Source organism: Panthera pardus, unplaced genomic scaffold (assembly GCF_024362965.1).
Source record: "Panthera pardus isolate Hobbes unplaced genomic scaffold, ASM2436296v1 HiC_scaffold_6, whole genome shotgun sequence".
Lineage (NCBI taxonomy): Eukaryota > Metazoa > Chordata > Mammalia > Carnivora > Felidae > Panthera > Panthera pardus.
The window spans coordinates 115,569,005-115,593,086 of record NW_026526991.1 but is presented as its reverse complement, the minus strand read 5'-3'; the positions used below and the strand labels follow the sequence as shown (position 1 = coordinate 115,593,086).

Genomic DNA, 24,082 nt, shown 5'->3' with positions numbered 1-24,082 from the left:
CTTAATGGTGAAAAGCTGAGAGCTTTTTCCTTAAGATCAGGAACAAGATAAGGATGTCCACTCTCACCACTTTTATTCAACATAGCCCTAGCAATCAGATAAGAAAATTAAGTCCTAGCCACAGCAATCAGACAAGAAAAAGAAAGAAAAGGCATCTAAACTGGTAAGGAAGAAGTAAAACTTTTGCTATTTGCAGATGACATGATACTATATATAGAAAACCCTAAACACTCCACTGAAAACTTCTAGAACTGATAAATGAATTAAAATTAAGTAAGGTCACAAAATAAAAAATCAGTATATAGAAATCCATTTCATTTCTATACACTAATAATAAACTAGCAGAAAGAGAAATTAAGAAAACAATCCCATTTATAATTGCACCAAAAACAATAAAAATACCTAGGAATAAACTTAACCAAGGAGGTGAAAGACCTACACTCTGAAAACTGTAAGACACTGATGAAAGAAATTGAAGATGATATGAACAAATGGAAAGATATCCCATGCTCAATATTTGAAGAACAAATATTTCTTAGATGTCCATACTACCCAAAGCAATCTACAGATTTAATGCAATCCCTATCATAATACCAACAGCATTTTTCACAGAACTGGAACAAATAATCCTAAAATTTGTTTAGAACCACAAAAGACCCTGAATAGCCAAAGCAATCTTGAAAAAGAACAGCACTGAAGGTATCACAATCCCAGATTTCAAAATATACTACAAAGCTGTAGTAACCAAAACAGTATGGTATTGGCACAGAGACTATTGCAAAGATGGTGGAGTAGGAGGACCCCGAGCTCACTTTGTCTCATGGGTACACCTAGATAATACCCATATTGGTGAAAATAACCTGGAAGATGACCTGGAGACTTGCAGAACAAACTCTCCACAGCTCAACACAGACAAGAAGCCACATGGAAGAGGGTAGGAATGGTGGAGATGCAGTTGAGCACTAAATGGACTTGTGGGGCATTCCATGGGAAGGAGGGAGCCATGGGCATAGAGAGGGGAGAAACATTACTCTCACATCAGGGGAGACCATGCAGGGAAGAGAAATCCCAATAACATTTGGCTTTGAAAACCAGAGGGGCTGAATCTTGTGAGTTCTTACAACCAGTAGAACTTAAAACCTGGAATTTTAAAAATCATCAGCTCAGTTTTCAGGGAGCTGGGAGGGTAAGAAGAAACTGGGTCCTTGCCCTTAAAGAGACAGGAGATAGAGGGTAGAACCAGTAGTTTGAAAAATGCTTAGGGCTAGAGGAGAGAGTGGTTTACTCATCTCAGAGTGTGTCCAGGAGGGACAGAGATTGGTGGGGGACTCCTCCAGGAACAAAGGAGCTGGCAAATGCCACTTTCCTCCTCTACCCCCCAGCCTAGATACCCAGCTACTTCTGGGAACCAGTGCCAAGACTTGCCACCTAACTTGCTTGCACTGTAGCCTGCCAGCCCCTCACCCCAGCTCCCGCATTGCCCTTTTGTGGATCCACCCCTCCAGACTGAACTGCTTCAGTCCTGGTGCTGCAGGGCCCCTCCCACAGGGGACTACCAGCCCACAAACATTGCTAACCCTGCCTCTCTAGCCCCTATGCATGTTGTGGCTCCACCCCTTCCAAAACGCTCTTGGCCAGATCCATCAAAGCAGTACCAAAAGCCTGGCACTGTGCAAGTAGCCCATACAAGGGCCAGCACCACTCCAAAGTGAGTCCTGCCCCAGGGAGAGGGGGAGATAACCACATACACCAGACTGACTGTGGCCCCAACAGTGGACTGGGGCAGACAGCTGGTCTGACTGCAGGCCCTGCCCACCACCCGTCTCAGGGGACAGCATAGGGAAAGTGCCCTGTAGTTTGGCACTACTTCATCTCTGGCAAATACCTGGTCTGGCCCAACTAAAGCCCAAGGTAGCCCCAGAATGGCCCACTAACACAGGGACCAGACCCAGCCCACAGCAGACAAAGAGAACCATTACACATGACTGGACTGAAGGTAAACACAGCTCAGCCCACAATAGTAACACACATAGGAGGTACCCTGAAGTGCCATTTTCTAGTGAAAAGGAGACATTGCACTGTGGGGAACTACAGGACCTATTCTTCACAAAGCCACTACTTTCAAGAACAGGAGATGTAGCTAACTTTCCTAACACGTAGAAACAGACATAGCAATAGATAAAATGAGGAGACAGAAGAATATGTCCCACATGAAAGAATAGAACAAAATCATAGCAAGAGACCTAAGCAAAATGGAGGTAAGTAATATGTCTGGAAAAGAATTTAAAGTAATGGCCATAAAGATACTCACTAGACTTGAGAAAAGAATGGAGGACCTCAGAAGAGACCCTCAAAAAAGAGAAGACATAAAAAAGAACCAATCTGAGATGATAAACTCAATGAATGAAATTAAATATAGACTACCTTCGGGGTGCCTTGGTGACTCAGTTGGTTAAGCTTCTGGCTTTGGCTCAGGTCATGATCTCGATGGTTCATGGGTTCAAGCCCCATATTGGCTCTCTGCTGTCAGCACGGAGCCAGCTTTGGATCCTCTGTCTCCCTCTGTCTCTCCTCCTCCCCCGCCCCTTGCACACTCCCTCTTTCTCTCTCAAAAATAAACATTAAAAAAACAGACTACCTGAAATAAATAGTATACAAGAGAAAGCCAAAGAATGGATCAGTGACCTGGAGGACAGAGTAATGGAAAATAGTCAAGCTGAGCAGGTGAGAGGGAAAAATATGCAAAATGAGAATAAACACCATCAAGCATAATAATAGTCACATTATAGGAATCCTAGAATGAGAAACGAGAGAAAAGGGAGCAGAAAATTTATTTGAAGAAATAATAGCTGAAAATTTTCTGAATCTGGAGAAGGAAACAGAAATCCAGATCTAGGAAACACAGAAAACCCCCAACAAAATCAACCCAGAGAGATCCATACCAAGACACAAAGTAAATGAAATAGCAAAAAATAGTGATAAAGAGAGAATTTTAAAAGCAGCAAGAGAAAAGGAAAGCAGTTACATACCAGGGAAACGCCATAAATCTGTCAGTGGATTTTTCAGCAGAAACTTTACAGGCCAGAAGGGAGTGGGGCAGGATATATACAAAGTACTGAAAGGAAAAAAAGTCTTCAGGTAAGAATACCCTATCCATCAAGGCCATCATTCAGAATAGAAGGAGAGACAGAGTTTCCCAGACAAACAAAAGTTAAAGGAATTCCTGACCACTAAACCAGGAGCAAAACTAGCCACTTTCCCATCACACATGGTGCCATTGGCCTTCCCCAAACCACAGTCCAGCTGCCCTCCTGCTCAAGTCAGTGTGCACTGCTGCCTGCTCATGACAAGTCAACACACCTTCACCTCAGATCAACAGGGACTCAAACTGAGACTGTCCCCCCTCAAATTATAGACCCTGTACTGAACTTTGTGCATAACAGTGGGTATAATTATAACAGAAGGAAGCAACTCAAATGGTGATGCCAATTCTCTGGAATATATAATGGACAAAAAGAGTGTGCTGGGCTCAGAACATCTTCAACAAGCATATCAAAGAACAATACATTCCGGTTATTAAAAGAAACCACCACCACCCACACACAAAAACAAACAGTAAAAACCACTATGGTACTGGCATAAGAAAATCGACATAAACATCAATAGAACAGTATAGAGATCCCAGATAAATGCATGATTATATGGTCAATTAACCTTTGACAAAGTAGGAAGGAATCTGCAATGGGAAAGACAGTCTCTTCAACAAGTGGTGTTGGGAAAACTGGGCAGCAACATGCAGAAGAATGAAACTGGACCACTTTCTTACGCCATAAATAAATTCAAAATGGATTAAAGTCTTAAATGTGTGACCTGAAACCCTCAAAATCCTAGAAGAGAGCACAGGCCATAATTTCTGATATCATCTGTAGCAACATTTTTCTGGATATCTCCTAAGGCAAGGAAAACAAAAGCAAAAGTAAACTATTGGGACTACATCAAAATAAAAAGCTTCTGCACAGTGAAGGAAACAATCAGCAAAACAAAAAGCCTACTGAATAGGAGAAGATATTTGCAAATGACATATTCAGTAAAGAGTTAGTATCCAAAAATACGTAATTTATACAACTTAACACCAAAAAACCCCAAATAACCCAACTAAAAAATGGGCAGAAGACATGAACAGACATTTCTCCAAAAACATCCAGATGGTCAACAGACGCATGAAAAGATGCTCAACATCTCTCAACATCAGGGAAATGAAAAATCAAAACCACAATGAGTTATCACCTCACACCTGTCAGAATGGCTGAAATCAAACACAAGAAACAAATGCTGGTGAGGATGTAGAGAAAAAGGAACGCTCTTGCACTATTGATGGGAATTTAAACTGGTGCAACCACTCTGGAAAACTGTATAGAGGTTCCTCAAAAAAGTAAAAATAGGATTACCATATGATCCAGTAATGCCACTACTGGGTATTTATCCAAAGAATAGGAAAACACTAATTTGAAAAGATACATGCACCCCTGTGTTTATTGCAGCATTATTTACAATAGCTAAATTATGGAAGCAGCCTGTGTCCATTGACAGATGAATAGATAAGGAAAATGTGGTATACAATGGAATATTACTCAGTTATAAAAAAGAATGACGTCTTCCTAGTTGCATCAACGTGGATGGTTGTAGAGAGTATAATGCTAAGTGAAATAAGACAAAGACAAATACCATATGATTTCACTTACATGTGTAATTTAAGAAACAAAACAAACAAAAAGACTCTGAACTATAGAAAACAGAGATGGTTATACGAGGAGATGTGGGGGTGGGGGATTGGTGGGAGAAATAGGTGAAGGGGATTAAGAGTACACTTATGTGGTGAGCACAGAGTAATGTATAGAAGTGCTGAATCACTATATCATACTCCTGAAACTAACACTGTAGGTTAATTACACTAGAATTAAAATTTGAAAACTCCAGTTTTATACGGTAAATAAGTTTAGATATCTGTTGTACAATATTGTGCCTATAGAGGATGCTACTATATTGTACACCTACAGGTCTGTTAAGAAGATAGACCTTATATTGAGTGTTGTTACCGTGATAAAATAAAAAGGGAGAGAGATGTTAGAGTGAAGCTAAGAGATTTGATAGGATTCAGTGGCAGAATGTATGTAGGGGGTGAACATCCTAGTTTTCTATTTCCGCATAACACTCTGCCACAGAGTTAGCAGTTTTGAACAATGATCATTTTTAGCTCACATTTCTGTAGGTCAGAAGCCCAGGCGTGGTGTGGCTGAGTTCTCTGCTCAGGGTCCCATAAGGCCAAAGTCAAGGTAACAGCGGTGCTTACTGCTCATTTCTTCAGGGTCCATTTACAAGTTCGTGTGGTTGTTGAAAAAATTCAGTCCCTCACGATTGTAGGACTGCCATTGCAATCCTAGCTTTCTTCTGTCAGCCAGGGGCTACTTTCAGCTCCTAGAAGTCACCTGCGTTCATTGACGTGTGGTCCCCTCCGTCTTCAGAGCCAGAAACAGAGAATCTCCTTAGTGTCAGATCCTTCTCACACTTCAAATCTTTTTCTTTCTTTCCTTCATTTTTTTCTTTCTTTTCTTTTTTTCAGGAAAAGTTTAGTCCCTTTTAAGGCCATGCCTGATTAGGCCAGAATAATCTACTTAAAATCAACTGATTTTGGGGGCGCCTGGGTGGCTTGGTCGGTTAAGCGTCCAACTTCAGCTCAGGTCACGATCTCACGGTCTGTGAATTCGAGCCCCGCGTCGGGCTCTGGGCTGACGGCTCAGAGCCTGGAGCCTGCTTCCGATTCTGTGTCTCCCTCTCTCTCTGCCCCTCCCCCGTTCGTGCTCTGTCTCTCTCTGTCTCAAAAATAAATAATCGTTAAAAAAAAAAGTTAAAAAAAACAACTGATTTGGAATCTTGGTTACAAACGCCACATGCTTTTAGAGCAGCACCTACATTAGTGTTTGATTGAAAAACTGAGGGAAGGTGTTTGTACACCAAAGGGTGGAGGTTCTGGGGGTCATCTCTTAATTCTGCCTATGACAGTGAAGAGTAAGGAGGGGTTAGTGTAGACTGGGAGAGTCTAACTGGACATATTGGAGGGACTGTGGAGCCATTAACTATGGCTGAGAATACAGAAAGCAGAGGGATTTTGGTAGGAAGGTGAGTTCAAATTTAGGTACGTGAGGTAAAGAGTTTGACAGAATAAAATCTCAACTAAGTAATATTTTGCATATAAGAATGTCTCCTGCCAGCCTTACAAGGGCTGAGCCCCCATAGTATTTTCTTTTCTTTTTTTTTTTTTTTAGGAATATTAAAGCTACTGGTGAAAAAGACACAAGTTATGAAGAGGAACTGATCTTTCGGGACTATGAGGATGAAAGAAGTCTACTTTATAAAAATATTTTGTTCATCTCAGCTATGTGAAAGTTCTAAAGAATATTCTCTAACTCATGATGGGTTATATAAAATGTGCCCAAAAAGGAGGGCTTGATTTTTATTGTCTATTTCTTGAGAGAAGCTGGTCCCACGTTTTCGTTACAGTTGGTATTTCTACCTCACGGCAGGAATGGCAGTCTGCTGGATACCTTGCGTATTTCTACCACCTGAAGATCTCCATGTGGAAAGTTCCAAGGTTAATTTTCCTTCTTCCTGAAGAACCTGTCCGTAAGTCTAAAACACCCACTACCCGGGATAGCGCTTCCAGAGACTACCAAGGGGTCTTCCGTTGTCCAGTCAAATAAGTTTTCACTGTTTCTCCTACCTTTCCACAAATTATTGAGCTACCAGGCTTTGCCGTGGGGGAGAGGCGCCCACTGTGGCCAAACCTTTTCTGCATTCATCCTACAGAGATTGGGATACAGGGGCAGACAAACTTAAGGGCAGATAAATACAATGTATCTGACCAGTGTTCCAGAGATATGTGTGGGGTGCCAGAGAGCTCCGAGGACGGAAATGAAGGTCAAAATCCCGCCAATCACAAAATACTCTGTATACTAGGATTGGGTTGTTTTGTGTTGTGTTGTGTTGAAGACAGATGCCTGACACAGTCTTTATGAGTGTGTGTGGTTTTTTATTCTTTCAGAATTTGTCTCACTTTTTACAGCTTTATCGAGGTAAAAATATTAAATTAACATTTAAAGTGTAATGTAATCCGCTTTGACAAATGTACTACCTGTGAAATTATTACCCTAATTAAAAATAATGAATATATCCATTGGTCCCAAAAGTTTCCTCACACCTTTCATAGTACTTCTCTTCCTTCCCCAAACTCTGGCAGTCACTGATCTGCTGTCATTATAAATTATTTGGAACTTTCAAAAAATTGAACCATACATGATGTTCTCTTTTCTTGTCTAGCTTTGTTCATTCAGCATAACGGTTTTAAGATTCTTCCGTATTGTTACATGTTTCATTAGTGTACTTTTTTTTTTATTCTGGAGTTCTGTTCCCTTGTATGGATATATTAGAATTAGTTTATCCTTCTGCCCACTGATAGACATGTAGGCTGTTTCCAGTGTGGGGATATTACAAATAATCCTGATGTGGACATTTGTGTATAAGTGTTTATGTGAACATATGATTTTATTTCCCTTTGGTGAATATCAAGAAGTGGAATGATAAAAGTACACTTAACTTGAGAAACTTCAAAATTGTTTCCTAAAGTGGCTTACCATTCTTCCTTCCCTTCAGCAATGTTCCAGTTGCTTTACATCCATGCCGTAACATGGCATGGTCAGTCTTTTTCATTTTAGCCAGCCTAACTGGCTGTATAGAAACTGTGGTTTCTTTCAATTTGCATTTCCCCGTTGACTAGTGATGTTAAGCATCTCTTATGTGCTTATTAGCTATTTATAGATTTTCTTTTGTGAAGTGTTCACATTTTTGGCCCATCTTTAAAATTGCGTTGGAAGACATCACAAGGATTTAAGCAAGAGAATATCCTAATCAAATTTATGTTTTAGAAAAATCACCCAAGCTGGGAATATCGAGGATGAATCACAGCAGGGCCAGACTGTAGAAGAGGAGCCAACTGGAGGGGTGGAGGGGGATTGGAATAGGTCCAGCAAAGGATGCTAAAATACTTGGCAGTGGGTTAAGAAGAGACATCTCTGAAACAACTGACAGGTGCTAGTGACCATTTTTATATATGAGGGTTAATCAAGGAAATCTGATTCAGGTAGAATTTAAAAGGAAAACCACCACCACCAAATACCTGTAGCACTCACAATGTACCAAGCACAGTTCTGAGCATTGTCACAAATATTAACTCAGGATTGATATTCATAACAATCCTAATGAGGATTATCCACACTTTACAGAGGAGGAAACCAAGGCAGAGAGTGAAAAGGTATCGTGCCTGTAACATATAAACAAAAAATCACAATGAGTGTGATTAAATGTATAGAAGATGATATGGTTTAAAGGATAGTAAAACATGGTTTTGGAACCAGGCATCTTGGAGTTTAAATGCTGTATCTACTATATACTGGGGGATGACCTTGGGCAAGTTTCTTAGACTCTGTGCATCTCTCTTATTCGTAAAACAAGGATACTGCTTTTGTTCAGACTGTTGTGGGCAGTAAATGAGGTGGCTTGTTAAAAGTTCCTAGAATAGGGGCACCTGGGTGGCTCAGGCAGTTCAGTGTCCCAACTGTTGATTTTAGCTCAGGTCATGATCTCACAGTTTGTGAGATCAGGCCCCACATCGGGCTCTGTGCTGACAGCACAGAGCCTGGGAGCCTGCTTAGGTTTCTCTGTCTCCCTCTCTCTCTGCCCCGCCTCCCACTCGTGTGTGCATGCCCTCTTTCTCTCTCTCTCTCTCAAAATAAATAAATAAGCTTTTTAAAAAGTTCTTAGGACAAAATAGGTGCCCAGTGAATGTTAGTGCTCATCCTTTGTTCCGATAAGTATAGTCATAGAGTGAGTGAGATTTTCAGGGAAAGCCTGTAGAAGAGAAGGATGGAAAAGGACGGAAACCTAAGCAATGGTGTCTTGGTGACAGCATAGGGGGAGTTAAGGGAAAGGAACTGGGAGAACATGTGTGAACACTGACGTTCATAATAGATCAGGATTCCAAAATTGGGCACAGATTAACGCCATGCATCGCCAGGAAGGGCACACAGTTTGTGAAATCTGCCTTACCACTTCAGATGCACTTGTTACCAAGTAAAGCACTTTTAGAATATATTGTAACCAAAATTGAGATGTGCTATTTGTGAGACATTTATTCATCTTTTAAAAACTGAACTGTAAATGTAGAACGGTCTAAACAAAAAAATAATTTGAATAATCCAGAAAGGGATGTACTGGAAAGCGAGACTCTCCAGTACCTGTACCTTCCCCGGGTGCACTGCCTGTACTAGAAGGTTTGGACCTTTCCATATCATTTTATGTATATGCATTTTGTAGCACTCTTCAGGTCAATATATACACATTATTTAATAAGTACATTATAATAAGATAATACCAAAAAACCTCCTTATATTTTTAAATAGTGGCATAATAATTAAAAGAATATTACCATTTATCATTCTCTTACTGATAATAGGGTTGATTATATTTTTTTCTATAATAAATTCTACTTAAATTCTAATAAATTAACCTTCCAGTATAAATATGAACGTGCAAATGAAACTGTTTGGTCTAAGGACATGTGTATTTTAAATTTTGATAGAACTGCAAAATTACCCTCCAAAAAATGTTTTAGCAATTTGAAGCCCATAATAGCTAATATTTATTGAACATTCACCAGATACAAATACCACATAGAGGGCTTTATGTAGAGCATCTCAACAAACTCTTTTGGACCCATCCTATTATTACTACTTCCATCTTATAAATAAAGAAATGAAGGCCCAGGAAGGATAAGTAAATGGAATGAGGTGACATAGATAAGTACGATAGCAGTGATTTGAACCCAAATCTTTATCATTTAGCATTGTCTGTAAATTGTTCTCATTCTTTTACTGATCACTGTTGGTTTTATTCATGCCTTTTTCATAAATTCATTTTCAACTGCTAGAGTTCATCTTTCAGTCTTTCTTCCTGGAAGAATATAGGGGTGGTAAATATGTCTAAGTTCTTGTATGTCTAAATGAGTTCATTTTATTGTCACTCTTGAATGATAATCTGGGTTATAGAATTTTCAGCTTATACTCATTTTTCCCACATTACATAATGTGTCCTTTGCCATATGATACCCTGTTGCGCATGAGATGTTTGATGCCCAACAGATTCCTTTTCGCTCCCTCCCTACCTCTCCTCCTTCTCTTCCTCCCCCTCCTCCTCCTCTTTTCCTTCTTCTCCTTCTTTCTCTCTCTTTTCTTTTTCTTTCTTTCTTTCTTTCTTTCTTTCTTTCTTTCTTTCTTTCTTTCTCATTATGGGATTCTTTCTCTGTTGATAAGGTTTACAAATTTACAAAATAAATATCTGGATCTTTAAATCTGAAGACCTATCTTTAATTTAGAGAAGGATTTATATCATGTCTTAATATAATTTTCTCCTAATGGGAGATCCTACTAGGTAGATAGATACTGGCTGTCTTGGATCTGTTTTCCACATCTCCACACTTTTTTTTTCTCAGTTTGCATCCCTATCCTTTTAAAATTATGTTCTAGGAAAATCTATTAGCTTGATTTTTTTAACTTAATGTTTAGGTCTGCAGTAATGTCTGTCTTTTTATTCGATCTTATTAGATGTTTTCTGAAACTATTCCTAACTTTAAAGATATTTTCTTCTTCAGCAGCCTGTTTATAGCAGCAGGATCCGCAAGGATGCTAGTGTATGCTCAGTTATATATACATCATATCAAAATATACTATTAACACAGGATGCACAGTGAAACGAAAAGGGTGCAAAAGAGGTGGGATTTGAATGGCTATGCATCCAATAATCAACCCTACCATACTCAGCGATCCCTTTCTATAGGACAAATTTTGTATTATCCCTTTTGCACTCCTGACATGAAATCCATAGACAGTGTAACCTGCAGAATTAAGAAGAAATTCCACTGTAAGGTAAAGAAGAAAGGAAAGGGAAGCATTTGAGAACAGAATATACCTTTTGATACGTGCACACTCAAGCAGCCCTTCTCTAAAGATGGCAGTAGTCAAATGCACACAGTCACTGCACATGCCACATGAGTGAGACGCAGGTGTCACAAGTGGTATTGCCATTAGTGACGTGAGGTTCCAGAATGGTGAAAAACTCATACTGTGTTCTGAAAAAATCAAGTTCAATCTTCCTTTGATTCACATGGTAGTGGATTCATGGAGAACTCAGTGTACATTACAACCTAGCCAAAACACCACTCGTCATCTGTTCCCAAGTGGCTTGAGCCGATGTTTATTTTTATTTGTTTCTTTCCTCAGAAAAGCTTTTAAGGCAAATTTCCTGGAGCTCAGTTTTAGTCATATTTCATAGACTGATAGCTTCATTATTTTCTGAATAATCTGCAGTTTCATTTTTATTTCCTCGATGGCTAGAATACTTAAAACTTATTTACAAAATTTTTCTAGGTGGTTTTTTCCCTTTCGTTTCTATTTGTCATTCATTTTCAGTTCCATTGGACTGTGGAGATAAAATGCCATTGACACTATTTAAGGATTTTGGAATTTAATGAGGTTTTCCTTGTGGCTTACTTTGGGGTTGGGTTTCGTAAATGCTCGGTGGGGCTCTTGAAGAGAAGGTGTGATTTCAGTTTGCAGGACAAAGCATTCTTTCCGTGGCTATGAGACCAGCCTAAGAAATTAGGAAAATCAGACCTTCTACAACTATTTTTCTTCACAATTTAAGAGAAGTGTTTGAAAAATAACCGAATAATGTGGTTTTGTTGATTATAATTCTCAAGGGTTTGCCTATGTCTTCAATGCTCTTCCTTTTGTGCCTTGCACCATTGATTACTATAGGAGAACGTTTTGTTCCAAGTAATAAACATGGAATTCAATGCTGATATGATTATTATTGTCTCTTTTGCTTTCTTTTTGTTTGCATCTGCCTGGCTTATTGTTGCCAGTCCTTTTACTTATGCTCTATAGCTTCTCTTTAACATTTACAGTAATTATATTGTTCTGTAACTACAGTTATTCAAATATATTCCTATTTAGATCTTTTCTGTGTTATATATTAATAATTAGAATGCCTAGGGCAGAGTAAAGACTGAACAGATGGAATCTTTGGTATTATTGTTGCCTAATCAAGTTAAAAGATATTATTTTGTTTAAAATGGTAGACTCACAAGCATGATAAATTTGTAAATCCAAAAACATTAGAACAATTTTCTTCAAACTTTAATTTTAAGGTTAAAATTTCATCCATATTATGGGGGAAAAAAGTGGAACCCAAGAAAAATAAAATTTAAATATAGTCTCTTGCTTTGGCCCATCCTATAGTTTCCAGAGATTACTTTCTTCAGATTAAAAAAAAAAAAAAGTTTATTCACTTATTTTGAGAGAGAGAGAGAAAGTGTGAGCAGGAGAGGGGCAGAGAGAGTGGAGGAGAATCCTGATGTGGGGCTTAAATCCATGAACCGTGAGATCATGACCTGAGCTGGAGTCAGACACTCAACGGACTGAGCCACCCAGGTACCCCCAGGACACACTATTATAATACCATTGACTATATTCTTTGTGCTGTGCCTTTCATCCCTGCGACCCATACATTCCATAACTAGAAGCTGGTATCTCCCACACCCTCCCCTCTGGCAACCATCAGTTTGTTTTATGTATTTATGGTCTATTACACCTTTTTGTTTATTTTATTCATTTTTTTTAGATTCCATGTAAGTGAAATCAGATTGTATTTGTCTTTGTCTGACTTATTTCACTTAGCATAATACCCTCTAGGTCCATCTGTGTTGTCCAAAGTGACAAAGTATCACTTTATTTTTACGGTTGTGTGTGTGTGTATAGCACATCACCTTTATCCATTCATGTATTGATGGACACTTTAGTTGCTTCTGTACCTTGGCTATTGTAAATAATGCAGTAAACATAGGGGTTTATATATATGCATCTATATAAATACATATATTTTTCTCAAACCAGTGTTTTCATTTGCATTTGGTAAATACCCCTTAGTGGAATTTCTGGATCATATGGTGTTTCTATTTTTAATTTTTTGAGGAATCTCCATACTATTTTCCACCGTGGCTGCACCAATTTACATTCCCGCCAATCGTGCATAAGTGTTCCTTTTTTTCCCCACATCCTCACCAACACTTGTTGTTTCTTATCTTTTTGATTCTGGCCATTCCTACAGATGTAAGGTGTTATCTCATTGTGGTTTTGATTTGTTATTTCTCTGATGATTAGTGATGATGAGCATCTTTTCATGTGTCAGCCATCTGTAAGTCTTCTTTGGAAAAATGTCTATTCAAGTCCTCTGCCCATTTTTTATTGGATTGTTGTGATTTTTTTTTTTTTTTTGGTGTTTAGTTGTCTAAGTTATTTATGTATTTTGGATATTAACCCCTTATCAGATATATCATTTGCAAATATCTTCTCCCATTTGACAGGTTGCCTTTTTGTTTTGTTGATGGTTTCCTTTACTGTGTAAAAGCTTTTTATTTTTATATAGTCCCAGTAGTTTATTTTTGCTTTTGTTTCCCTTGCCTGAGGAGACGTATCTAGAAAATTGTTGTTAAAACTGATTTCAAATTACTACCTATGTTTTCTTTTAGGAGTTTTATTATTTCATATCTCACATTTAGGTCTTTAATTCAGTTTGAATTTTACTTTTGTGTATAGCTTAAGAAAGTGGTTCAGTTTCACTCTTTTGCATGTGGCTGTCCAATTTTCCCAGCACCATTTGTTGAAGAGACTGTCTTTTCCCCATTGGATATTCTTGCCTCCTTTGTTGCAGATTAATTGGCCATATGAGTGTGAGTATATTTCTGGGCTCTCCAGTTTGTTCTATAAAATCATTTGTTTCTGATCCTGTAAAAAGTGCTGTCGGTATTTTGATAGGGATTACACTGAATCTGTAGATTGCTTTGGATGTATTAGTTCTTTCCATTTGTGTCATCTTTAATCTCTTTCATCCGTGTTTTATGGTTTTCCAAGTACAGGTCACTCACTCCTTAGTTAAGTTTGTACCGAGGTATTTTCTTCTTTTTGGTGCAATTGCAAATGGAGTTGTTTTCTTAATATCTCTTTCTGCTACTTTGTTATTAGTGTTAAGAAACACAGATGATTTCTGTGTATTAATTTTGTGTCCCGCATCTTTATTGAATTCATTGATTATTTCTAATAGTTTTTTGGTGGGGTGCTTAGGGTGTTCTATGTATAGTATTATGTCATCTGCAAATAGTGACCGTTTTACATCTTCTTTACCAATTTGGATGCCTTTTATTTCTTGTTGTTGTAGCTAGTACTTGTTGAATAAAAGTGGTGAGAGTGGGGGGCACCTGAGTGGCTCAGTCAATTAAGCATCTGACTCCCAATTTCAGCTCAGGTCATGATCTCACAGTTCAGAGCCTGCTTGGAATTCTTTGTCTCTGCCCCTCCCCTGCTCTCTCAAAATAAATATTTTTTTAAAGTACTGAGAATGGACATCCTTATGTTATTCCTAAACCAAGGGGAAAAGCACTTAGTTCTTCACCATTGACTACGATGTGGCTGTAGGTTTTTCATATATGTATGGCCTTATTCATTTTGAGGTATGCTCCCTCTAAACCTACATCACTGAGAGTTTTTTAACATGAATTGAATGTTGAATTGTGTCAAATGCTTTTCCACATTTATTGAGATGATATGATTTTTATGGTTCCAGAGTGCTTTCAAGTTCAATCAATGTGTCACTCCAGGGAATGTGACAGCTGTGCAGAAAAACAGCCTTTGGTAAGTGAAAGTGAATAGTGGGAGTCACCTGAGTTACTCATGGATGCTGTTTACCATTAGGAGTGCTTTCAGCACCAATAGCCCTATAGTGACTTAAGCCATTAGAACACTTATTCTTACCAGCTTTATTAAAATACAGTTGACTTATAGCATTGCATAAGTTTAAGGTGTACAATGTGATAATTTAATACATTTATATATTGTGAGACCACAATAAGGTTGGCTAACACTTCCATCACCTCATATAATTACCTTCTTTTGTGTGTTTGGTGATAAAATGTACTCCTAGCAAGTTTCAAGTACATAATACAGTATCGTTAACTATAGTTGCTGTGTTGATACTACACTTGATTCCCAGAGTTTATTCATCTTATAACTGGAAGTTTGTAGCCTTGACCGTCATCTCCCTATTTCCCTACCCTCCAGCCCCTGGAAACTACCATTTACTTTCTGAGGTTGCCTCCTTTCTGAGTTTAGATTCCATATATAAATGAGAACATACAGTTTTTGCCTTTCTCTGACTTACTCCACTTAGCAAAAGGCCCTCAAAGTCCATCCATGTTGTTGGGAAAGGCAGAATTTCCGTCTTTTTTCTAGCTGAGTAATTTGGGTGTGTGTGCTTCCCCAATTCTTTATCTGTTCCTCTGCTGATGGACCTGTTTCCTTGTCTTGCCTATTCTGAGTAAGGCTGCAACGAATGTGGGAGTGCAGATGTCCCTTTGAGACAGTGATTTCTTTCAGATAAATACCTAGAACTGGGATTGCTGGATCATATGGAAGTTCTGTTTTTAATTTTTTGAGGAACCTCCATGCCAAATTCCAGAGTGGCTGTACCAGTTTATATTCCTAACAGTCCATGAGAAGAACCTTTATTGAATATTTAGCAATTCGTGGAATGAGGAGGTCCCAGGATCAGTTCAACAGTTCAATGATGTGACAGATTTAGGATCTTTTCTTTTTTCAAAGGTCATCCTCCATCGATTGGCCTTTATGGTCCATTGTCCCCTGGTTTAAGGTTGGGATTATGGCTGTCAAATTGACAAGCATCACAAAATACCCGAAGTATCCCAAACAGAAAGGATGGGGACAGGGGCATAAAAGATCTTTTGCCTCATGCAGTTGTTTAAATCAGGGGGACAAGTCTTACTCGCAGCTTCTCCAACAGATGTTATAGCTGGAATTGGGTAGCACGACCAGCTCCGATTAATCTCTGCAATATGCAGATTGTCCTGATTCATCACTACGGGCCGGGATTCAGGCAGACTAAACAAAAATTGCACATTATGCTACACAGGTATACTTCTGGTAATAGCCACCTTTTGTGGATTAGCCTGTTCACACAGGCATAGATACATCAAGTTCTGATTAAAGCAACAGTGTTTTGAGAAAATTATGAACTGTACGCGTAAAAAGGATAAACCCTCTCCAAATTACCTAATCTCATGTTTCCAGCTCATGTTTCTGGCTCCAGTTATAGCAACACCAGGCAGCACAGGGCAATGAAAATAGCATGGTCGGAGGAAGGCGGACCCTGACCCTGATTCCACGACTTATCACCTGTCACCTTGGAAAAGGTACTTAAGCCCTGCCCCTCACTTTTCTCAGTTGTAAAAGATGAAGATATTATCTTTCATGTTAAGGGAACTGTGAGGACTAAATGAGATAGTGAATGGAAATCATACAGATGTTTGATGACTAGCAAGTACAATTTGGCAGTTCTTGGGCCTGTGTGTAAGACAGCTGTTAGAAAAAATATTTCCTGCCCTCCAGGAGCTTAAGGGTAAGTGGGCAAACATTTGGAAGGGAAGTGTGTTAGAAGAAAGGGCATTAATACAACTAAGGGACATTTCTTTCAAATCGATATAAATTACATTGCATACCAGTGGCTAAAAATAAAAATTCGTTCACTACCCTACTGAGGATTACTTGATTAGGTCCTGATGTAGCACTTGGAAGTAATGGCTGTTTTCTAAATAATAAAACGGTCATAGAAATTATGAGGAAACTTCCGGCTAATCTGCTAATGGAGCACTGTTTCTATGGGGTGATTATTTATAGAGCTATATTAAAACTGTGTGCTGTGAGAATAATCATTATAAAACAGGAGTTCACAGTTACTAAATACTTCTATCCCAAGTTTTGTTCCAAATACTTTACATGGATCAGCTCTTTCAAGCCCTCAACAATCCCATGAGGTGAGCAATATGATCATCTCCATTTTTCTGACCAGAAAATGAGGACCAGAGAGGTTACACGACTGTCTCAAGGTTGCAAAGCTGGTCATAGACCAAACCGGAACTGGAACTCAAGGATTCTGGCTCTGGAGCCCATGTTCCTGACAGCTCCACTGTACAGTCTTTGGGTGGAACCAGAGCTGGGATTAGCTGGTTCAGCTGTTGAAGCAAGGACAATACTAATTAGCCTGTCTCTATGAACAGGTGGCAGTTTGTCCTCAGGGACAGCTAAAGAAGAAGGTCTAGTTTTGCTCTACCTGTTCAGGAACAGGATGTGGATAAAGCTTGGATTCCTGATGGGGAGGGGTGGGGGAAGGGATGTTCCCATCACAGATGGGCCCAGATCACCCACCCTCGACCTCTTTAAATGGCTGCACTGTACGGGTAGGAGCAAGACTAGTGAATTCCATCTCTTCAACAGCCTTGTTGAAGCCAATAAATATTTGACTGAAACAAATATGAAGTTTAATTTCAGACATGGCAAGTTCAAACAAAACCTTGATATCAGAGTAGAAAAGAGAATTTGTTCTACCATGGGAAACAGTGTACCAAATACCCAAGTGCAAAAACAACTGTGCAGAAAGAAGACGAGTAACTTGAAGACACTTTATTAAGATCAAAGGTTTTCCATTACATTCATTTATAAATCTTTACTAGTTAAGACGAAAATAAATAATAAAAATCTAGATCTTCGAGAAGCTTTGAATAACAGTTTTTGTAAATCTGTGAAGATTACATGTTTTGTCGATTTTATATTACAATTTAGATACATTCAATCATTATACAATGCCAGGAATGTCAGCCTTACATATATTAACATTTATATGAGGAAGTAAAACAAGGGGGAAGAATATTTCAATTTTACCTTTTTATTTTTAAGCGATTTGATAATCATGGGAGTACAGAATTTCCTTCTTGATCTTGGATTTTAAATCTATGGACTTAAAAATACGAACATTCCTCTTCTCCACTGGTGGCTGACACTCTGTGCTAGGAGCCGGCTGCTCCAAGAACTAGTGCATGAGGACCCCCACACGCATCTCTGTGGGCGTTGGAGGTCTGGGTGCAGACAGAGTCCAGGGCCTTTTGCTACAATTGTCAACAAGCCCGTGGCCCTGCCTAACTCAGTTTTAACCTAAGCTCTAAGCATCCACGTGGCCATATAAATGTCACTTACAACACCATGTAGACTATCTAATAAAAGATTCCTTATCATTTTTAAAAGAACATTGCTCGGCTCTAGTGTGAAAAGGGAGAACGGTCTGGACAGTTAGATTTTTAAATAACACCCCATTGCTACCGACAGCAAAAAGCACTCAGTTTCCATAACATTACACTTACCCTCTACCTCCACGGTAAAGAATGTGGACTGCCTAAATTATTCAGACCACTGCCTAGATAATTACATGTTTCCCATTACTCTTCATACAGGAAGTCTTGATTTATAGGAAATTTTAGTCTGTGTTCAAAGAGGAATATATTCTACCCAAACTCTCTACGTAAGACTTGTATTTTTTTAGAGCAGCCATATAACTTTACGGCTTTAGCATCAGATCTGGGGACCCTTTTCCCCGCTATCTTAAAAAACTAAATTGTTTGCTATTTAGTTAATAAACATAGAACTCACTATTTGGATCATGTTAAGTAACATTTAGTCTGATTAGTGTGTGTATCAAGGCTATTGCAGTAGAGTTTTTGTCTCTGTTTCTAATGTGAAATCTGACCTGTCTGAAGGAAATCCAGTGGATAATGTTATGTCAAATGTGCCGTGCACATAGAACACGCTTGTGAGTCTGTGTATGAACAAAGGTCAAATATTTACATGGAATGTTGACCCTGACTTATACAACTATTTTAAGTTACGACATCTTTACATACAATTTACTTTACGAATAGCTCCATTTGATAATTAAAAAAATATGCCTTTCAAATATTTCATAAATATATAAAATTTCACTACATTCTATTTTTCTTTGAACATGACATCTAAACTCTCTTTACAAATCAACAAACAAAATATTTTCTGTTTGGAAGTTACAGATGCAGTGAGTTTTGATTGGCCGGGTCTTACTGCAGGCAAGAATGACATGACATGTTCTCTTATACAACTTATGGTCATTTTACGGTCTTGAGCTACGTGAATTGTTTGAAGTTCAGTAGTAACCAAGAAAAATGAGAGCCCATCTAAATATTTACAATACAAGAGTCTGTCTTAAAAGTCTAGAAAAATGGCAAGATTAGGACGGTATCTGACCAGTGTTAAGAATTATTTTGATGATGCCGAGGTAAGTTAACATTACATGAAAAGTTTTCTAAAATATGTCTTAGTGCAATTTAAATATATGATCAATTGCACAGGTGAAAAATGATCACATTTTTAACTGTATCAGTTAAAACATCTACTTTTAGATGTAATGTAAAACATCTACTTTTAGAATAGGTATCACATTCTTACAATTTATTGGGAAAATCCAAAGCCAGCTAGAATCACCTCTTTGGTGACTCTAGAACTCCTGTTTGAGGATTGACAAATAAAAACGTCCTTTATAATTGTTACTTGCCCCAAGATATTACCATCCTGATAAAGATTAATACCATAAGGAAAGGCTTTTAGTTACGGATATAATCATTTTTAAAAGTCCATCTTCCCTTCTTAAACATTTGAGTCACTGATATGTAGTCATAAAAAGGCCTTCTCAAGCTATAACACGAAGGCCACTGTGAATATATTGTATATATGTAAGAAAAAGGTTGCACTTTAAAATAATAAGGGGATGCCTTACTGTTAGCCTGGGTAAATCTATAATGACCCATCCAAAGAAGAGCAAAGATGTCCTGTTTCTTTGGAGCTTTTCAAGGCTGCTAACTTAATACCTTCAACTGCTAACCCACAAACTTGATGGCAGGGCCCACGTCTGAAGCACTGAACTCCAATATCTGTTCTCTAGCTATTTCTCTCTAAAACGTCCAACCTCATCTTGGAGCTAGAACTGAATGTTAAAGACAATCAGAAGGTTCAAAGCTCTGCTCAGAATACGGTACTGTGCGGATTTTGATTTTGGATCTTATACTCAAATATTGTGTTTGAAATAAGGCTGTAAAAAGATACAAACCAAACCAGCATTCAGTTTTAACCAAGATTGCACATCTACAACAGTGATATAGATTAAAAAAAAACCCTACCACCAAAATGGTAACTGATTCCATCATGCACTCTACAGAAAAGATGCTCATGGGACCTCCCTTAGTTATGAATGTAACCAGCTCACTGGAACCCAGTGGGTTTCTGTCTCTAACTTGTCAAAAGTTGTCTTTAGCTCATTGAATGCCACGGTGAGGTCATCATTTACTATAATTTTGTCAAAAAGATGGCCATATTGACTTTCCATTATCTGTGCAGATTTAATCATTTCCTGAAAGTCGTCTTCCTACAAGGAAGTAAAAAAAAAAAAAAAAAAAGATTAACCAGGCAATTACATCACTTTACACGGATGCAAACATTTCCACAACTGGTTTACTGAATGCTATTCTGTGTTCATTCTTTCATCTCAGCCACAAATGAAAATGACCCTCTTGAACGACAAGTTCTTCAGAGGTCATAGCTTCTAATACTCTCTCTCTGATCTGTTTGTAACTAAACTGCTCTGACAGAGTCAAAATTCCCACCTTTCCCAAAATTCGGGATTGTCAGTCATTAACTTATCATTACAGGGATGTTTTGCTCAATAGAACATAAAGATCTATTCATAGAAGCACAAAAAAGCCATTACAGTACAATCACTCAAAATGTATGTGCCTGGATACAATCTATCTTTTATCGGTTTTTGGATCACACTGTCTACTACATCTTCCAAAGGCAGTGGCTACTGCACGTAGGATTTTGAGCAGCACTTATGTCTTCTTACTAAGCATCATCGTACTTACCGTAAAGGGCTTTGCAGCACCCTGGTCATCTCTGCTTGAGATAATCTTTGCATTTTTCCTTGTCTCCCTCAAACGCTCTATTGATGGAGGCTTTATAAATATCACGTAGGGCTTAAATTCTAGGGTCCTTAAGTGTTTCACTGTCTGCAAGGAAGAAAAGCAGTTTTCTTACATTTCTTCATAATGTCATGAGTGAATTTTACAGTCAAACTGAAGTTTCTTTCAAAGGAGAAAATTCCTTAAAATTATCTAATTCAGGCCAGTAGCTCTTTCAATATATTATTCAATTAGTTGTTGACAATAAATATTAATATCAATAAATTATATATGAATATATGTTAATGATATTAGTAAGTAATATTATAGAATGTTGAATAAATTATTAATTAATGAATATCAGTATTAATGAATACCCCTGAAAAGATGTCAGAGCACAGAACTTGCCTTTTAAAATGTTTCGAAATGTCATAATACTGAACAGAAGCAGCTAAAAATATCATAAAACTGGTTTTTAAATCAAATACTTAGAAGATGCCGTTGAGTTAAAAAGCTGTCTGCACATGAAAGTCTTCCAAACATCCCATGTAAGCCTTTTCCTGATCTCACACGAGTTCTCCTTTTGTCCTCCTGTCCTTCGGAGTGTCCTAAAAGGGCAAGCTTCCTGCTCTCCATGAAGCTTGTCAACACTTCCCCGTCAATATTTTATATTATTTACACTACGCTTCTGAGGACTCATCTGCAGTCAAGGGGGATTGGTAAAGGGGTGGGAGTTAAGGGATACTCTTGAGCCATAGTCAGAGCCTCCCTAGAATGTGAATACAAATCACAAACTCCCCTGAGGAGTTAGGCAGACAGGTTATGTGGGGTGGGGGTGGGGAGAGATGGGCTGTACGGCTGGTGAGGCTCTGTGGACATACTGCTGGAACCACGCTGAGGGATTTGGACACAACCAGAGCCAGGGCACCGGCAGAGAGGGGTTGTATAAGCAGAAGCATCCTATTCCTCACCGGCGCCCAAGTTAAGGAGTCAATCACCCTACTGATTCTTGGGACTCTTTTTACTTCAGACTCATCTTCCTGAAGAGAAGCCAAGGGCTTCTCTGGGTCATTATGGCTCTTGGAGGTTGTGCACCCTAAGGTGTACCCATCAGTGAAGTGAGAATCTGTGATCCCTGGGCAACAAGGAAGATGCTACGGGTTGGATCTCTGCTGGAGGATATGTGGTTCGACAAGAACTGAATGGCTTCATCCACTGGCACCCTCAGTCCAAAGTGTTCACAAGCGTTCCCAGGATGCTGGCAAAGATCTCCCTGACAGCTGCGAGCACGGTCTCGTTCAGTATAATTCCTGTGAGACGCCCCACAGCTCTACGTGGGGGGCTTACACTTCTAGGATATGTATAGAGTCAAACTCAAAGAAAGAGGGCCAAGAACCAAAATGTCCATTGTAAAAATTGCAAACACTTGTAATAATACATGATACTTAAGAATACAGTATACTTGGGGTGTGCCTGGGTGGCTCAGTCGGTTGAGCGTCTGACTTCAGCTCAGGTCATGATCTCGCAGTTCATGAGTTCAAGCCCTGCATCAGGCTCTGTGCTGACAGCTCAGAGCCTGGAGCCTGCTTCAGATTCTGTCTCTCTCCCTCTCAATCCGCACTAGCCCTGCCCACCTCTCTCATGCTCTCTCTCTCAAAAATAAACATTAAAAACAGTTCGTTGTTCACTTACGTGAGGCTGCACGTCCAACAAACAAACTTTGTTTTTCGCCAGGACAGAACGAACTGAGTCAATACTTGTGCCGTAGTAATTGTTTTTATATTCCCCATATTCAATAAACCTGTAGGAAATCGGACATGTGTCAGAGCCATTTGCGAATTAATTATACACATAAGTGGAAAGACATAATTCATATATATAAACGATATTCTTGCTGAACATGTAATTTTCTTTTACTGTGTTCAATAAAATAAATAGGGCCAAGTACTCCAGAATGTCAATTTAAAAAAATCTTTTATTTTACATTTTCACATCAGTAACACTTGCTTGTATTACACTGAAACAGAAAAAAGTACTTTAGTCCACCAGTACTCTGTTTGCCATCACCTCTTTTTCAGAACTAATGCAATGCAATAAAACAGTGAATAAACCAAACAATAGAAACTACTGAAATTTCACCACGCGCTACGGAATAACCAAGCTCAGCTTTAGAACTACAGCGGGAACTGGTTGGTGGCTAATGGAACCAGGGCAGCCGATTATGTGCTATAAAAACACAATCGCCGTGCCAAACGTGGAAAAAAAGCATTTTGATGTTTCAATAAAATCCCCAAATCCTACATTAAAACACACATTGCTCCCCAACACCCTCCATTATCCATGCTTAAGCAAATGGAAGACTGGGGAGGTGGAGGAAGCCGAGCTGGCCAGGGGATTTAGTACAAGCAAGGCGATTAACATTATTTTAATTTTTTTTTTGAAGAGTCAGTGAGGGAGAGAAGTGTGTGTGGAGGAGAGTGTGGACGTAGGGATCTATGACATAGCTGTCAGTTTTCTGAAATAAAATTCTATTCACATATGTTAAGATTCAATTAGTTGAGGTCACAATAACATACTAGGAACATTCCCTCATTTTTCAAAATAATTCCTACACACTTAACTCACCACAAACACAGAAGCTCTAGGTTATTAAAAAATTACAGGTGAAGATTGGTAACAAGTATTATCACCTTCTTATCAGTTTCAAATATTATAAAACTGAAAATATATTTCAAATGGCTCAGTTGCCTAAAACTGGACACGTAGGCACATGCTTAAAAACAATGGTCACACAAAAAAACTTCCACATACTTGTTATTTTGTACATCTGTCTCAAACAAATGCTTGGAAATGAAAATATATTCCACACCGTCACTCTCCTGGCTTCTTCTTGCTCTGGTAGTGTCTGTGATTTAATTAAAAAGAGTTTACAAAAGTCTGTATCAACCATCCTGAGGAACATACTGAAAAAGAAATCATCATGTATTAAAAGTGCTTTTTCATAAACCAGACTTAAAAACTCACAAGAAAGCC

The 24,082-nt window shown here is 38.6% G+C and overlaps 1 protein-coding gene and 1 long non-coding RNA gene across 6 annotated transcripts in view; one reads left to right on the top strand and one right to left on the bottom strand.

Annotated features, from left to right (window-relative positions):
- Positions 1-24,082, top strand: part of LOC109276352 (uncharacterized) — a 93,166-nt gene that overhangs the window by 60,422 nt on the left and 8,662 nt on the right. Inside the window, exons 2-4 of the long non-coding RNA XR_002084624.2 lie at positions 6,582-6,681; positions 14,788-14,855; positions 16,308-16,429. This is a non-coding gene — a long non-coding RNA (uncharacterized LOC109276352). The remainder of the gene's footprint in view (positions 1-6,581; positions 6,682-14,787; positions 14,856-16,307; positions 16,430-24,082) is intronic.
- MPP7 (MAGUK p55 scaffold protein 7) overlaps positions 17,682-24,082 on the bottom strand; it is a 287,780-nt gene continuing 281,379 nt past the window's right edge. For all 5 annotated transcript variants that reach the window (XM_019465254.2, XM_053894922.1, XM_019465259.2 and 2 more), the window contains 4 exons: positions 23,861-23,954; positions 22,742-22,850; positions 21,014-21,157; positions 17,682-20,517 (listed from right to left, as the gene is read on the bottom strand). In XM_019465254.2, the coding sequence (XP_019320799.1) occupies positions 20,338-20,517; positions 21,014-21,157; positions 22,742-22,850; positions 23,861-23,954 (527 nt within the window). In that variant the 3' untranslated portion in view covers positions 17,682-20,337. The remainder of the gene's footprint in view (positions 20,518-21,013; positions 21,158-22,741; positions 22,851-23,860; positions 23,955-24,082) is intronic.